At 29.2% G+C, this 18,828-nt stretch overlaps 1 protein-coding gene across 6 annotated transcripts in view; it reads right to left on the bottom strand.

Moving 5' to 3' along the window:
- Nucleotides 1–300: 300 nt before the first annotated feature.
- LOC134712017 (serine/threonine-protein kinase D1-like) overlaps nt 301–18,828 on the bottom strand; it is a 58,316-nt gene continuing 39,788 nt past the window's right edge. For 2 of the 6 annotated variants that reach the window (XM_063573102.1, XM_063573105.1), the window contains exons 18-20: nt 18,286–18,392; nt 16,415–16,503; nt 11,193–13,641 (exon numbers count right to left, since the gene is read on the bottom strand). In XM_063573102.1, the coding sequence (XP_063429172.1) occupies nt 13,435–13,641; nt 16,415–16,503; nt 18,286–18,392 (403 nt within the window). In that variant the 3' untranslated portion in view covers nt 11,193–13,434. Of the gene's footprint in view, nt 2,135–11,192; nt 13,642–14,908; nt 14,995–16,414; nt 16,504–18,285; nt 18,393–18,828 lie in introns of those variants that run through there. The other 4 variants (XM_063573103.1, XM_063573108.1, XM_063573106.1 and 1 more) reach the window with 3 other exon arrangements.

The following is an 18,828-nucleotide window of genomic DNA, read 5'->3' as shown; positions in this document are numbered from 1 at the left end:
TATTATAAAATGCATTCTACGATTCTACAAGGTGGACTTAGCATAATTTGTCCCGAAAAAACAGAAATTACAAACTTCAACTCAAATTAAAAGAATGCCAAGTCCATAAAAACTAAAAAAAAATCAAACGCCATCAATTAATGGAGCAAGGAAAAAACAACTGCCAACATTTGTCCTGACAAAAAATATGGGTTAGATTAATGACCTTGGATTGTTAAATGTAGTGTTGTTTTTCTATGAAATGGCATCGGCCTTAATGTTTGAGTATGGCATTTGATAAGATGATTAAAAAAACATATATTCAATAGACTACATTTATTAAAAACAACAAATGAGGTACATATATTGTAGGTAATATGAAGTGAAGGTTTATATAAACGTTAGGTGATGTAATGAGGCGACAAATGGATGGAAATTAATTGAACGCCTACAACAATTGAAAAAAGCATACCTGATAGACTATATGAATTATAAATCAAATAATATAAAGTAAATTTTCGAACATTGCTTCGATTAATAAGGCAAAAAAAAAATACTTTGATTTCAACGCTCTAGGCTTGTTCAGTAATTTTCTGTAATCGCCATTATGAAAGACATTTCAACATAGAATATAGTTTGAATTACTCCTTGATTACATTCTTAAGTTTCTAATCTAATTTTTTCTATTCAGATTTGTAAACAATATCATAATCTTAAAATATAACACGGTCTAATTTACGGCATCTTGAAAGTATAATAGCATGTATGATTGTCAAACACTATTCTAATACAATATGATATGTAACGTCACTTTTAATGGATAACGTCTGTCTTCAGCTTCACGATTGACGGTTAGGGTCATTGTCAATCACGTTACGAAATCCCATATCACGATTTCAATACTTTTACTTGCATTTTACTAGTATGTATTGCATTATAATTGGATTGATAGTACATTGTTGAAGATTTACCACAGTCATTTTGCAAATTAAACGGTGACAACTATTGCTCTGCCCTACTAGTAAAGCTGCATTTTCGACCGTTAAATAACCTATTGACAGTGATACCTCTTCAAATACAGTACTGTTTTCCTTTTACTGTTTCGCATATCTCATTTGTGACAAAATGTAATCAATGGCTGATGAAGCTATTCTTAAAATTTTATAATCTTACAAAACAGAGTCAAATAGATCTAGAAGTCTTTTATGTCAAACGAAAACATACATTCGGACAAAACTTTTTAATTTGATATAAAAAAAAAAGTACTAGCCAAAAATCAATATTTCATCACTAAACAATATTAACGAATGTGAAAATAGCAACTGAGTATGTATGCAAAAAACATGTAAAGGGAGAATTATATCGGTCAAATTCGAATGCTAGAAGATCATATAAGATATAATGGTATTAATGAGAGCTTAATTACTCTTTTGTTCGTGTACATCTTTTCAAGACCCGTATACATTCCAAGATGTTGAATGAGATTTATCTATCTTAAAGACTTCTCGAATTACCTTACATTAGTTTATATTGGAATAAAAAAAAATCATTTTTCAAATGTAAATTGAAAGACTACAAAGAAATATACATAAATAAAGGCAACAGTAGTATACCGCTGTTAAAAAAATACCATAAAATACCAAATACAAACATGTGCGTGATATTCCATAAAAGTTGAAAACATACAGATTTAAACAACGAATATAGTACGTAAGAAAAATTGGTTTTGATTTCACCAAATAAAACTCATCGTGCATGTTATATGCCACATTTGTTGTAAACGCCAAGAAAGTAAAAGATAAAAATAATGATATGTTGAATAACAAATTTATACAAGGAACATCGTACCTAAATATTCATTTGCAACATTATCTTGCTGATCTCAACACTTTTCAAACACTTTGCATCTTCATTGAATAGTGTAACGGTCAGTTAAACACCTGATATAACATTGCAATATAAAGAATAACAATATAAAGAAACGTACAATTAAACTTCTTATCTTAAATTATATCAGTAATGTTCACTCTATGTTTAAAGCTTTTGAAAATATATGTGCGACGATATTTTCAGTTATCACACGATCGAGCATGTGCATAACCTTTGCCTGGTTAACATGTATTTTTCAATATTTTGGCGTTTCTTTATTCAGACCCTGAAAAAGACAACAGAATACATAGTATTAACATTATTCATGACATGCATTTTTAGACACTCTGTTGATAAATTTGGAAATTATTGAGAAAAAAAGGTACAGTTCAAACTCCTTCATGGAAAGTCGATCTCAGATAATTTTAACTAAGCCGGAGGTAATACATGTTCTTCAAATATTCAATTACCCATACATCATATGCTTGAAAATTTTCGGGTTGAGTATTTCTGATGAGAATAGTTTGAGACAATCGTTTAGGATGCAAAAAAATATATCAATTGTCATTTATATCTAATTTCTAATTTCATTTTTTCATTAATTGACTGGATGTTTATTTTTTTTAAGAAAATAATCTAAATATCATTAAATCGGGTCATTGTGTGTTCATTGTGTACGGCTTTCAATTATTATATTTAGCAAAATATCCAAACCATGTTTCTTCCTACGAAAACAGTTTCCCTTATTGAAAGAATCTGTCCCCATCAGACACATTGTATTTGTTACATAGTGATGAGTTAACATTGTAGTCACAAAACAATTGCATCCTAAATTTACGATAAACCAGCTTCGACGCCAAACATGTTATAAAAGTGTCGAATGAATTAATCAAATGCGACCGAAAAATTCAATTAAACAAGTTTGTTGAATAGAAATAAAGGATTTAATTTTAAGGGTCTTTTAAAAACCTATTTAGTTATAATTGAATAAATGCAACAGTTAGTATACCGCTGTTCAAAAGTCATCAATCGATTGAGAGAAAACGAATCCGGGATTCAAACTTAAACCGAGGGAAACACATAAAACATAAGAAGAACAACAGAAACAACAGAAACACTGAAGTGCAACAAAAAAAAGCGCCAAAATAGATAGAAACAGACTATATTTATTTGATAACAACTGCCATATCCCCGACTACGTACTGGACATTTTAAGAAAAAATAATTTTGAAATTGTTTTAGATAATAATATTTTTTTTGATTCGCTTGATTGAAGTCTCATTTATGTATTATGTATTCTGGCTTTTTAAGAATTTCTCAAAACTTTAAAAAAAAATGATATTTCACCCAACAAAATGCACGATAAAATTGTAAAAATAATGAATCCGATTTGTTTACTGCCCGCCAAAACAAATTCGAGACTTGCAAAAACCATTTTAGCAACAGAAAAAATTTCATGGTTTTTAAAGACGAATTTTGGGCTGGGAAAAGGCGTTGGGAGAGGGGGCAATGAAATTTTTGAAATACGCATAACGTGCATCACATTAACTGGAGTATCTTAAATTTAAATTGATTATGCCAGTACTGAAATACTGGCTGTTTGGTGTTCGGTACCCTATGTGGCCGACAGTCAATACGGCATCATCCAAGATGTAGAAGTATAAATGCATGGTGACATGTACAGCATATATATATACGACACGTGTTTGTAGAATGACTGATATGAAGATTGATAATATCCTCAATGTACTAGTAAAGAGATATTACAAGATAAACGGAAAGGAAATTTAAAAAATAATTAAAAAAATATGTTTAGAGAAATTTTGAATACAATTTATCGATAAAAAAGACTAATAAAGTGAAGGATAGTTGACGGTCATTCGATGGATCATGATTCGTCTATATTTTATGAAGTTTTGAGTATAATAACTAGTCGGAACTCAAGTACGCATAATTAAATTACCCGTTAATACCAAGTGACTGGTTAAGTATCATCTTTTATCACTCACTGTTTATAATGAGGACAGATAGAGTGACATATATAGATATAAAAAGATGTGGTATGAATGCCAATGAGACAACTCTCCATCCAAAACATAATTTATTAAAGTAAACCATTATAGGTCAAGGGTGGTCTTCAATACGGAGCCTAGGATCACATCGAACAGCAAGCTATAAAGTGCCCGAAAATTTGTCTGTTAAATAAAACAGAATGACATATGTCTGTATCAAATAGGACAGAAAGACATATGTCTGGATAAAATAAAACAGAATGGCATCCGTCTGTATCGAATTAAATATAATAATATATGTCTGTATCAAATGAAAAAGAATAACATACGTCTGTTTAATTTGAAATAGAATGAAATATATCTGTATCAATACCTGACAACAATGCAATTGGATGTCTTCCTGAAACGCATATCAATACAACACTTTTCCGTTTGTGCCAACCCTGCAGTCCTTTGTGACAGTTTTATTCTCATGATATAGCATCTGTGATAATTTTTATATTTCACAGGTATTAATTCCACGAAAAAAAAACTCATTCGCGCTAAATAACCGCTATGCATACTATCTGCTATTGTTAACTGTTAGATAAATGTGAGTGCGTAGTTACTTTAGTCCTTAAATACAAAATTCAATTAATCGGTAAAATAAAGAATACAAGAAATTTGAGTTGATTCTAACTAGGATGACAATTTCGTGATTAAGGATTTTCAAAATGGCATTGTATTCTTTATTTTAACTAACTTGAAATTTTTGGTTTAAACAGAGCTTGTATTTCTGCTGTCAATTTTGAAGTATTGTCTAAAGTATTTCCAATAATTTCATAAGATACACTACCTACATTAATTTACAGTTGCAACAATCGCAAAGAAAATCATTTGTAGAGGCAAAGTTGCCGCCTTAACATAAATTCACCCGTAAACTGTGCTCAATATGTATTAACAACACAGTTCAACTTTTAAAATCGTTGACCTACATATATTTTAGCCCACACAGAAGGGAAATCTCTATATTTACTTCAATATACAATTGAAACGAAGAAACATTGATTTCCCATGGACAATACAGAAATTAACAATTTTATTTTTGTTTCGTTTACACATTGGTCCCTATATATAACCACATTAGTAAAAGAAACATGAGGGAATCGCTTTCATAGAATGTTTTTATTGAAAGGCGAGTACGATAGTGGAGGGGCTGTATGTTTTCCTATCTGTATACGCGTCAAGTGTTCCAGTAGGTGTCCTGTAGCGGGTAACAGTTTTGATTTAAAGGTCATTCGTGTTCACATCAATTTAAAACAAAGTACACATGTTCCTTTTGTAAAAGTGAAAGATATATCTGTAAAATTCAGGTTTTGACCGTGATTTCACGGTTCGCTGAAGTTGAGAATGCAATAGATTAGTACTTTGTTCCAACTAGGATGCGGTCTTATCAACATGAGACTTAGTGTATATGTTTTAAAAAAGCATTTAGGTAACAAAAAGTAGATAAAGCAAATATTGAATATACATTATATAGGTCATAGAAATACAGAAAAAAATAATGTATTTACAGGGAAAGATGTAGAGCTAGCAGACACAATGTACCTAAAACAAGAACGTTTTTGGACAGAACATAATGGACATGGTAGCTTACATTTGACTTAAATCATTCATATTGTATTACATATTTGGAAAAGTTCAAGCAGTCACTTTTGTATTGTCATTGTATAAACATCTGTGTACGTGATATATAATTAGCGAAGTATCTTTGATGAGTTCATACAGAAATCTGGTATTGTATTGAACACATGTGAATGCCAGTAGGTAGCATACATACTTCAGAACATGTATAGAACGTCAATTTTTGTTGGAATGTTGGGTACTCAATGTTTTTCAACTTTGTTCTTGTTTGGCTTAATAACTATTTTGATCTGAGCGTCACTGGTGAGTTTTATGTAGACAAAACGCGCGTCTGGTGTAAAAAATTAGAATCCTGCCACCTTTAAGCTAAGATGCAACATTTCACTTAAAGACAGACTAGTTTGACTGAAATCACTCAAGTGTGTACTGAATATTTGTGGACCTAGAAGATAGAACCGGACTCTAACAGTCAATAATTGTTTAGATCAATCGTAGAGCGAACGGGAAGATAGAATTTAACTTAAAGCAATCAATTATTGTTATTGTTCTGAACATGTCTGAATCTTGTAAACGGGATTACTTAAAACCGGATTTAAATAATTCAGTAAATGTTAAAAAAAAACAACTTTTGTTTACCTGGTAGATTAAGTATAACTTGAAAGCGCGTCTGATGTATGTAATTATTAGCCTAGTATCTTTGATGAATAAAGGCAAAAGTAGTATACGGGTGTTCAAAGGACATAAATCGATTGAGATTAACAAATTCAGGTTACAAACTAAAAACGAGAAAAATACAGCAACTACAAGATAAACAAAGAAACAACACGAACACTGAAGTTCAACAAACACAAACGACAACATACATAGAAACAAACATAAGCATTTAAGAAACTAAGGTTTAAACTCCCTCAGGCAAAGTTGGCCTTAGAATGCTTAGATGGATTTTTTCTATGTGTTAAGTATTTGTTTTTGCCATTCAGCTCTTCAATCTTGGCTTTGAGTTTTCCTTACTTTGGACACATTAACACGTGTTGTTTTCATTTACAGCACTGGGTGGTGGATTATCAGAGGGTATCGTCAGCTCAATAGGCAGTACTTGGGTATTGACATGATTTATAACAAACCTTTCTTAAACTACTCCTTTATAAATTTTTAAATTATTAAGAAACTTGGGTTTTCACCTTTACCTTTACCTTTCCAGTTAAGTTGACCCTCGATTGATTTGGCTACTTTTTATGTGTTTTTTTTTTGTTATACAATTCTGCAACTGATTTGATTCTCTTTTTTCTTATACATTCTCTATCTTCAAATATTTGGCAAGGTAAATCCAAAAAAGCGTGTTGGATATTTGACATAGCTTGCAATAATGGCAAATATGCGTTTTTCATCAATGACACTAAATAGATGAAAATAACACTACATCAAAGAGTAGGTGCAGTAAGACCCCTTTTTGGCCCCAAAATATAGCAGTTTTACAAAACTGTAAAATAAACTCATCATAGATACCAGGACTAAATTGTGTATATACGCCAAACGCGTGTTTCGTCTACAAAAGACTTTTCAGTGACACAAAGTTAAAAAGTCCAAGTACGAAGTTAAAGAGCATTGAGGACCAAAATTCCTAAACGTTTTGCCAAATACAGCTAAGGTAATCTATGCCTGAGGTTTAAATGTAAACTTTAGACTATTTATTGGAAAAAAGAAAACTTCTGTTACATAAATGTTGGCTGCTTTTGATTGAATCTTGTACTAGCATCATTAAGTCATGCTAAATTACTGGAATCTTCACAATTATCACATTTGAGCTTATTTTTAGACAGTTTCCGTCTTAAATTGAAAAGGCCGCATTTGTGTTCAGTCTTTATATTTAAATGTAAGTTGTATTTGATGATAACACATAACATATACAAGGGTTAAAGAGGAACCAAGGATGAACAACCAAAGCAACTAAAAGGACTAGACAAATATATCTAAGCCTGCTATGTCTAAAGGATTGATAGGTGAGGAAATTTAAAATGCCCTTTATGTGTTTTTATCCAGTATAAAGCCTGAAAACTATCTTGGTCTAAAGCTATTATTTGTAGATCAAACAAGTTGAGAAAAATAATGTCTTTATATAGAGAAGTACTTAATCAAACAATGTTAATACAATGTATGATTCCTCTGTTTTTGTAAGTCTGTTAAGGGGAGGGGTCCAATTTTTTGAAGGACATAATAATCTACAAAAGGCTTTCATAAAATTTCAAGAAAAAAAAGTTACAATAACGTTATTCATTGGTGAATTTACTCCTTGGTGTAGTTTTTATAAGCAAGAAGTTATTCATTGTAACAATTTCTTAAACCATGGGAGTTTTTCATAAGAGTAGTTTCAATAGCAAGGAATTATTGGTTGAAGTTGTTTCAATAAAGAGAGAATAATTCATTGGAACTTTTTCTATGAACAAAGAGTTTTTTGTTGGAGTAGTTTTTATAACTAAGGAGTAATTCATTGTAACAGTTTAACCAGAATTTCTTCTTTGGAGTATTTTTCGTAAAGGAAATATGAATTGCTTTTTGTTTTTATGAACAAGGAATATTTCATTGCAACCGGTCCTGTAAACAAAGACTTATTTATTGAAGCTGCTTCTATAAACAGGACAACTTCATTAGAACTGTTTTATTAAATAAGGAATTAGTCATTGAACCTGTATCAAAGAATAAGGAATAGTTCATTGGTACCAGTTTTATGAACAGGGACAAATTAGCTGAAGCTGCTTCTATAAACATAGGTTCAATTCGTTAAAACAGTGCAATTAATTGTTGGCGATTTTTTTATAAATACGGATATAATTGTATCAACTTTGTCATACATCTCCTCTCATATATGTCTGACAAATGATCCGTGTGAGTGGGTGCCATGGGAGGGTGTCATAAGCAGTGCCCTGAGCAAATGTAAACACAGAATTGCTTATACATGAATAATCAGGTTTATTAGAAACAAATATTTTTAATTTGACATATTTTATATATCTATTGCATAACATGGTAAAAGAAGAGGAAGACTAACAAATTATACAACAAACTTGGAGCCCTTCCTTATACTCATACACCAGATGAAGATAATGAAATTGTATTGGTTCTGCAACATAATCAATTAAATAAAAAATAAAATGCTTTTTAACATAGGAAACATGGTTGAAATAAATAACTTATTGATTTTTTTTTAAGTATAAAGCACAATCAGTAAACAATGATAAATTATTTCTTCTATCCAGCTGAAGTATCAGACTATTTATGGTTTAAGGAGTCATAAATATTGGAAGATATCTTGCGACCTTGTAAACAAATCTAAAATGAGATTTTTCAAATGCAAATATATCTTATTTTAAAAATTGGTAAAAATATTTACATAAATAGTTTCTAGAAAATTAAGAAATAATTGCAAATGTTTATATAACAATTTAACATTAAAATGGATATGATTTTAGTCACATGTTTAATATGAGGGATTTATTTATGTTCTGAATGTCATGAATAACTCTGTTATACAACAGTATTGCACACTAACATAATGATTTGTCTGAACTTTCAATGATTAATTAGGTAATTAACAAAGACATGCTTATTTTAATAATTAACAAATTGGTCATATTAAAATCCCAAACCAATGATGTTATCTGTAATTTATATAACTTAACTTTGATTTTAGTTTAGTTTTTGGCATAAAGATGACATGAAAATTTTTAAATTTCAAAAAAATATAACCATTTGACAAAGAAACATAGCTTTAATGACCAACTTCATCTTGACAGATAATGGTAGATAAAAAGATAAACTACTACTATCCATCCCTTTTAACCAAGACTAAGACTAATAAATGCATGTCACCCTTCTCTTACACTTTTAATAATTAGCAGTGGTTTTACAAAGTCTGAATAAAGACTGTTCCACTATCACATGATGATAATGATGATTAAATTGTTTCATCGTCAACAAAATCTAAACTAATCTCAATGAAAAATTAAACTATGTGCCAGTATCATGAAATGGTGGTTAAACTTAAAATCTAATAATACTTCTATGCAAGTCATGATGATTAATAACAATGGGATATACTGAGTAGATTATTGTGTTCTCCCTATGATTTTCATAAAAGTTTACTGATTGGTGTGTAATACACCATCAAATAAGTATTCTTTATTCTTTAATATACCTCAGTTTTGGACATTTTAAATATTGTATCCTTATATGATGCTCAAGATGGCATAAAATTCAAAGAGACGAAAGAACCTGCATTGTATGTAACTCAAATGAAATAGGTGATGAGTACCATTATATTTTAGTTTGTAACTTTTTTAGTTCAGAAAGGAAAAAAATTGTTACCGAAATATTGTAAAAAAAATGCAAATACTGCAAAATTTAATCAGTTATTTTCATCAACTGATATTATTGTATAAGAAAAACTAGCAAGATTCATTAAACATGTATTATCAATTGTCATCCCTCCTGGTTAGTTAAATTGTGTTTAACATACACAATTAAATGAACTGTCTTTTTCCATATTTATTTATGCATGCACTATTATTGAATTATAATTGTATACTAATTTCTCTGTAACTATGTATGTTTATGAGAATAAAATACTGTTCGTCAATCTTATAGAAATTTTAATTCAGAAGGAATGCTATAATTAAATGAACATGACAATTGTTATTTAATTCATTAGAAAATGAGAAGACCATTGATTACCTATTGGAGAAATAATCCTTTGGGTCATTCTAAATAAGACAACATGGACCAACTTTCGAGTAACTTCATCATGTATGCTTTCATGCAACTTTATTTATAATTTACTAAAGTAAAGGTGAAAACAAGCTTAGCTATCATTCTAAATAAACTCCACTAAATTCATTGATTTCAATTTGAAAAATTATAAATTGATTGTGTTTTGCTGTTTTACAATTACTTATGGCTATTTCATGGCTGCCAGTTTCTATTGGTGGAGGAAGCCGGAAAGCACTTTGAGCAAAGCAGTAAATATTAGAATTATATAGCAAGCAATAATGAAATGATAAATCAACTTAATCTCAAACAACATTCTTAATTGTCATATATAACTTTATGTCATTATATTTGTCCCTTCAAAATTTTTCCTTTTAAAAATGCATCAGAAAATTTCAAAATGGTTTAAACAGTGTCATGGTTTTAAATCATGGAATAAAAGTTCTGTGGCTACCTGTCAAAATGTGTGAATGAATAGTGTTGGTGAAAATTAATTAGAACTGATTAAATATGACCTATAATTATTCAATTTTTCCACTGTATTATAAGAAGATATATATAAAAATATCCAAAAACAGCTAAGGTACATGTACTCAGTTTGATACTGAAAACACTTGTTAAAAGTGCACATTTGGATACCTAAAAGTTTTCACATCAACATAAAACCTAAGTTTACAGGGGTAGCATTTACCCCCTTCAATCATATGCGTCTCAAAATTTCTCAAACTTGCTGCACTTAAGGATGTACACCAAAAATTTCTATATAAATTCAAACTTTTTTTCCTATCCTGATTTTGGGGATTTTTAGACTGTAAAAAAACTAATTGGTGAAAAAAAAATCATATGGTGGTGCACTTTGTTTTGTGCTACAAAATATTATTTGAAAATACCCATTTTTAAGAATTTTCCCATTTTTCACCAAGTTTTTAAAAAAAAAAAGTTTTAAAAGTATTTTTTGCAGGCTTATAATTGTCATGGAACTAGCTTGAACTGTTTCACCACAACTAATGTCTCTGCTTTATCTAAAGAAGTCATTCAGGTAAACAGGAGGCCTAACAAACACATTTCAGTAATGAATAGACATTGGCATGCAAATAAGAATATATCTTTATATGGTTAATGGATGACTCTCTGAATGTCAATAATATATTTAACAATTTATGATACAAGGGGACTTGACATAACCACTTTCCTATGAAAATATCTATCACACAATTAAAAGGTACGTTCATGGAAGAATACATTTGTAAACCAAAAGGCAGTCTCATATAAAAGTGGGTTTTTTTCCTTTCAAGTAGGCAAAATTTTAAAATCCAAGGGAGAACACAGAAATATGTTACAAAGTCATTAGAAACGTATTAATTCTACTGGACATTTAAGTATGACAATTTGATTATTTTGGTTTTTGATTCTATACGGTGGGTTAGCTTTGATGATTTTATGTTTAAAACCAATTGTTACACCTTTTATCAAACATTTATACTTTTAGTTGCAATTCGTTTTTAATAAGGGAGATTTTCAAATGAAAAAAATAAAAAGCCACAATTAACAATTAAGCTACACAAAGATATGTTATTTTTCAATTGATCAAATCTTTTCCAAATAAATCTTCAAAAATATTTACATTTTACTTTAAATTAGACATATAAATTGTGACTAGAATATTAAAACATAGGTAAACAATATTTCATCAAGTTTTTATTTTTAATTTACAAGGGTAAGCAGATATATTAACAGTAACTTACTATATTTGTATTTAATAAATATATAATATTAATATTCAAAAGTTGACTGAATAATAGCAGGCATTCAACCATTTTAATGCCCTATCTTTCATTTATACAGTGGTATTAAGAGATTAACCACTGATCACTTACAGCACTTATGGTGATTAAAACAATTTCATCCTGAAAATTGCCCTGATGGATAATCTCCCCCTGAAACTAATGACGATTACATATCCTCCAGAAACTGTATGTACAATAAATGACCATTTAACAATAATAAACAAATACATCAAAATGGAAAAACAAAAAGATAAAAATCTGCACATATTAACAACACCATATATCTTTATATAAAATATATACAACATTATAAAAGATTTTTGATTTTTTTGAGTGATGCAGAAAAATTATGCATACAAACAGATAAATACTGAGATAAAAATTTGAAAATACATATATAGTTTTTAACAAAATATAACAGTAACTATAAATGTACGTCACAACAGTGTTACGACCAGCATAGTGAATGTACAATAAATAAACAATATTAAAATGCATGCCAAATACCAGACCTTTTCCTTAAATGGTCACCAAATAACTAGTAGAAAAACGCTGAAAATCTAAGTAGTTCTGCATTAAAAAAATGCACTGATGATGATAACTTGAATTTTTTGAAATCAGAAAAATCAAAACATGTAAATAATTTCACTAAGAAAATACACAAGTTTTAAAGGGTAAAGAAACATTTTACTCTTCCTTCTAGGCATACCTATAGTATGACATAAGTTATATAATATTTTCATCTAATTTTAAAAATTTAATAATTTAATAATTTAAAAGAAAAAACATTCTAAGGGAAATAACTTAACAAAACTTAGCTAATTATCAAAATTTTTTAATTGTGTAAAATCAGAAAGATGAAGTTTTTTTTAATGTACTATTACAGCTGTTCTAAATAGTCAAATACCATTTCCATATAAATCACATTTTTAGTACAGGAATGAAAATGAAAGAAATGCTAGGTTTAAGTAAAAAAAAATCCTTGCAATAACAGTTATTGGAAAGGAGGGTTTTTTTAAGGCCATACATAACTTTTCTTTACTAAAGTGAACAATTAACACCACTAATATGAAGCTATTGAGACAGACACAGCTTAATGTGGTAAAAGATGTTATAGGAAAAGGTCTTTTCTTACATTCTGTGCGTAATAAGTCTACAATATTGATAAAAAAAAAACATCACCCACATGATTAAGTTTCTTGATAGACTTTCTTGCTTTTATTGCTAAATTTTGAACACCCATTAGAAATGAAACCAAAATTTACTAATCAAATTAAGTTTTAAATTATAATCATGTGGGAGAAGCAGCAGCCACAAAAACTTTGTTTCCTCAGAAATAGATGTATATTTTTCAGAATTTTTGTGACCACTGTGATGAAAAGAAATAACAACATTGTGCAATATCATGATGCATTGGTACTGTTACGTTCACCTCGAGATTTGCTAAGATTATATGTTTCATTCACACCTTTCATTCCTATGTCCTGCCATAATTTTAGAGCTTTGTCTTTACGGAACTGCTCCCAACGATCATCATCAGATTCATGTGTAATGTATCTGTGTCCAACTTGTTCTTCAAGCTTCCTTAGATCACACCATGTTTGATAGTCCTGTTAAAGTATAAATAAATAATCAGTATTGATGTTGGTAATGAGGTTAGGCTAAATTGTCTTTGTAACAAACTTTAAATTATTGTAAATAACGTTTCTTTTTTATAAATGTAGTTTTTTTTTAACTTTAAAACAGTTTTAAATGAACGAAAAATGTTAATGCCTGAAACAATTTTTGAAAATATTTATCTAATTATTATTTTCATATTTTCTAAACGTGTTTAATTTTATGCTACACATGATTATTAAAAGTGCTGCATCAGTTCCACATTTAAAACTATCAATATCTCTGGATATATATAAAACTTAATTAGGTTCCAACTAATCTGTATATGTCAGCTAATGAAAGTCTAAAAACCTTAATATTATAAAGTTATTTTGAACTATTGGCAATCAAAAGCATTTAAAGCAAGGATTTTGTCGAGGTGGTTAAATATATTTTGTGATATTTACAAAGTGAAACAGTTGTATGTACATGTATATGCCCGATGTTCAATAAAGTGTGACCAACTGTGCAATATAATTAACATAAATTGTGAGGAAAAATTAAAAATAAACCTACAAAGCAGATCTTCTACATGGGTTTTATAAATAAATAACATTTACATAAACTAAATTTTGTTCTGTTATCAGTTTTCATATGTAGAGAGTTACTCCCCTTAATTGGCAAATTAAGATTACAAATTATCCCCCCTTCAACTATCTATGTTAAAAAAGAGTAACTAAAAGATACAACTATTTCTATATCACACATGAACGTATGCATATATTGAGTGTGTTTCCGCCAGCTCTTAGATAGAAACCAATGTATTGTCCACTAAGGGTAAAATCCTCATTAAAATTAAAAAAAAAGTAATACCAGAATCAAATTTGATTTATGAAAATGATACATAATTGACTTTTACTTTAAAATACTGTATCCTGAAAATGGTTTGATACAATCCAAAAAAGGTTAATGCGCAGGAAGTATAATTAATCTAAATTTGTTAAAAAAATGAATGTAATGTATCAACTACTTCAAAATCATCAAGTAAAAGGCAGATACAATTAATTAACTTTTTAACACTATAGAACTTTGACATAAAAAAAAGTTTAAGTAACACATATTATGCATAGTTGGTCCAATAAGGTGCCTAAATTTGCACTTCCAACAATAAAAGCATCATAAAATAATTTAAACCACATTTCTTGACATATAAAATTCTGCAAATTATTTTTAACCGTAACCATTTAAAATTGTACAACATATAGAAGTAAAAAGTGTCACCTGAAGCCAGACATGGGCAAGTGATTTGTCTACTGTGAATCTCTTTCTCATTTTCACCTGTAGTAAGTTACTGATCAGATCTAATGCTGTAAGAATCAAAATGATTGGATGAGTAAGGAGTTGTAACAATGAAAATGATTGGACAGTTTAAGATCATGTGCAACAAATGATGGATCAACTCTGGATGCTGTAACAAAGACAATATGAATGAATAAGTGAAGCTAATTAATGAAAATAAAACAAATAAGTAAAAAGGAGGAGTCAAAAAGCTTACAACAATACCGTGAACAGCAGTCATGCAATGATTTCAAATAAGACATGTTAATTTTTCTTCTGTGACAATATTTGATATTTGAAAAGTGTATAAAAACATATGAATTCCTTCTTAAAATATGCTGATTAAAATAGGTTCACATCAATTGAAATTACATAGCCAAAATGTTCACTGTATTGCTCAAATCATAGCAAAACAAATAAAACAAGCATGGATAATTCCACTGATATTACATGTTAGTATATTTGTAGTCTACTCACTCAGATATTTATTGCTACAGTTAATCTGTTAGGATTCATGTGAAGAAAGTTCTTGGTTCGGATGGTTGTTAAAGGGAAATTATTGTTTATCAGAATGTAAATTGCTTGTGACTTTAATACTTCTTCAGATTTATAGTGTTTCTTTATTTTGCAAAAGTACACCTAAATTAAAGTTGAAGTCAATTCATTTAAATATCAGACCCTTCATATCTATGTCACTGACAACTTCAGGTCAACTTGTTTGTGTGTAAAAACTTGTTTTTAAAAAGACAACTAAAGGAAAAGATAACGAACTTATCTACTTTCATACCAATGTTGTTTTTTTTTGTATCTGAGTGAATGAACATTTTGAAATTATTAATGCTACAATAGTATTATACTTATAAGTTGATCAGTCATACACCTTCTTTGATCTTTAGTGAGGTCAGTTATAACTGATGAACTCATATGTGTGCTAAGGTACAATTGCTATCTTAGAAGCACAGCGAACATTGATTAGTAATGCCAGGAAAACTAAAAAGCTCTTCACAATTGTTCAGTATATTTACTTTTCTATTCAAATAATTCATACTTCATGGCTTTATCATCACAAATATCATTTAGCTAATATGAACCAATGAGAGAGGGGTCAATCAACCACACCTTTTTCTGTAAACAAAATTTGGTATAGATATTTCTCAACAGTAACATCCGAAATTAAAATTCTTAATTATCTACTAAGTAATAACAACAACAAAAAATTATACCTCATTTTTTTTTATATCTTTTTTCTGCTACCACCGATTTTCATAAATAAGTTTTTTAATAAACACATATATTGGAAGAATGATCTTCTCAAAATCTTTACACAAATTAACAAAATTAGAAACTGCCATGAAAGAAAACAAAGAAAAGAAAAGATAGATAGTTCTGTAAAGAAGAAGAGCTTTTTCTTGTTAGTAGTAAAGCATATAACACATAGTAAACAGACACCTGTTTTAACCAAGGATGCTGTAAGACCTTTTTACAAGAAGGTCGTGATCTTTGATTAGTTATAAAAATTGTCCCAAGGAATCTCTCGGCTGTAATAAAAAAGATATGGATATAGTAAACCACATGCATTACAATTGTTTATGTGGAAAGATGAAAATTAAGGGGGAGATAACACTATACGAATGCTGTGTATTTTCTCTCACTTTTTGTATCTTTTTTACCTAGAGCACAATGTGAAGAAAAATAATGGTAGTCAACCTTAATTAAGTAAAATAAAAAAATTACGACAAAAAAAAATAATATAAATGTGCATAAAATTAAATGTTTGTTTGTGTTTTTTTCCCAGCTTATTTTTTTGACACAGCATAAGTAAACTGAGGAAAACCAAATAACCATTAAAGAACATGCAATTCCATGCCATAAATATGATATTAAACGAAACATGCATCTAAACATTTAAAGCCCCCTTGTTTGCAAAATAATGAAATTGTGAAAAGCTGCAATAGCACATTTGGGTAATTTCATTATATTCTGCTATGTTTGTTATCATAATAAATTATGTCAATAACATCAAAAAGCTAAATTGTATATTAAATTCAGTTCAACTGATTCAATTCTAACAATATAAATATATATTTCAAAGCTAAATAATTGTTACATATTTAGCTTAATAGTTGACAGTATTTTATATTTATTTCAAAAGCCATTTTATTTTTATAACTATTAAGAACTGAATTAAAGCCTTTTAATAAAATAAAACTGACATATTGAAACACTATAACTATATAATATATGTATGTTGGGAGAAAACATGTGTTCAGGGCAAATAAGTAGTTTTTTCTTTTCTTTTTTTATATTTGTATTTACATGTATATTTCTTTTCGTCTTGATTCTGCATTTGTTTTTCAATTTCCATGAAATGCAACTATTATCACATTTTTTATCTTTTAAAAAAGAACTCAGCAATTGTATGATGAAGTTGAAGCAGGGATAAAATAAAATGCTTCATATGTACTCTTTTGTCTACTGCTGTGAATTCATAACCAAAGCAGGAAACAAATTTGTCTACCACATAAAGATAAGATTCATTCAAAACCTTCAATCTTAAGTACTAATGGTACATGCAATATACACACAAGTATTCAGAAATTTTGTTTATTACTTTGTTGCTGAACAAGTATACATTTTTGTAAGGGGCCAGCAGCAGTCTGAGTAATAGTGCTTGATTTTCTAGCGGTATTGCTGACCATTTGCTGGTCTAGGGGTGTTTTCTGCTCCTTGGATGAGTTGTTATCTCTTTGACTCATTCCCCTTTCCTTTCTATATTCAATAATATCTAATTCAGAGTCAATCTTTCAGTACATAATCTTCAGCTATATGCTTCCATACTTAGCATGCATGTGCAGGTACCATGTCAGACAATTGTTGACCCTGTATCTAACAATCAGTGAATGTGTTATTGTTATTTTTCTCCCACTTATTTTTTTTCAGCTCTCTTGTATGATATTCACTTAATGATACTTAAACGGCAGTATTACATTTCTTCTCAGGCTTAGATATCACTTTTCATAGGTTTACACCTGTTTGTGTTGATTCATAGATATAGGAAGATGTGGTGTGAGTGCCAATGAGACAACTCTCCATCCAAACAACAATTCAAAAATTAAACCATTATAGGTTAAAGTACGGCCTTCAACTTCAGTCTTTTAACCATTATAACTATCAACAATAGAGAATATTTACAGTTTACAACTGAGATGAATTTGTTTGTGGTGGTCAGAGTGATGTCTTTATGTCTGAATAGTGTATATTATATTATAATTTAAGATATTGACATAGCTGTCTCCCAGTTAATATTATAAAATACTAACCCTCCTGAGATATTTCCTTCCATGGATTGGGTGGGTACATAAATGATGCATTCTGTATTTGGTCGCTGATCTCTTCATCTTCATTGAAAGGGAATGTTCCACTTAAACTGTAAAATTGTAGTCAACTTTAATACATTTTTAAATCAAAACAATTACTTAAAATATTTCAATCATTAATATACTCTGAGCTTCTACATCCGCAGAATGTGATTTTCAGACAATGAAGTAAATATTGATATATACCAGATGTAGTTGCAATATTTAAATGCAATGTTTAAATGCAATGTTTAAATGCAATATTTAAATGCAATAGTCTTTTTGTCACGAGGATACTTAAGTGATGGTGTTAATATGAAATCAATATATTCCATTATGGCTCCTGATATTTTTTCCTCATTTTATTTCTCGACATATGAAAAAATATCTCGCACATTAGTTAGTATTATTGTATTACAATGCATATCAATGTGAGTGGTTCTACAAATATAGCACTAAAATGAATAATTATAAAAACCTAAAGTAAAAACCTCAAATGAAGTTGAT

The sequence above is a fragment of the Mytilus trossulus genome, chromosome 3 (assembly GCF_036588685.1).
Source record: "Mytilus trossulus isolate FHL-02 chromosome 3, PNRI_Mtr1.1.1.hap1, whole genome shotgun sequence".
In the NCBI taxonomy this organism is placed as follows: Eukaryota; Metazoa; Mollusca; class Bivalvia; order Mytilida; family Mytilidae; genus Mytilus; species Mytilus trossulus.
This window is presented reverse-complemented; position numbering and strand designations above follow the sequence as displayed.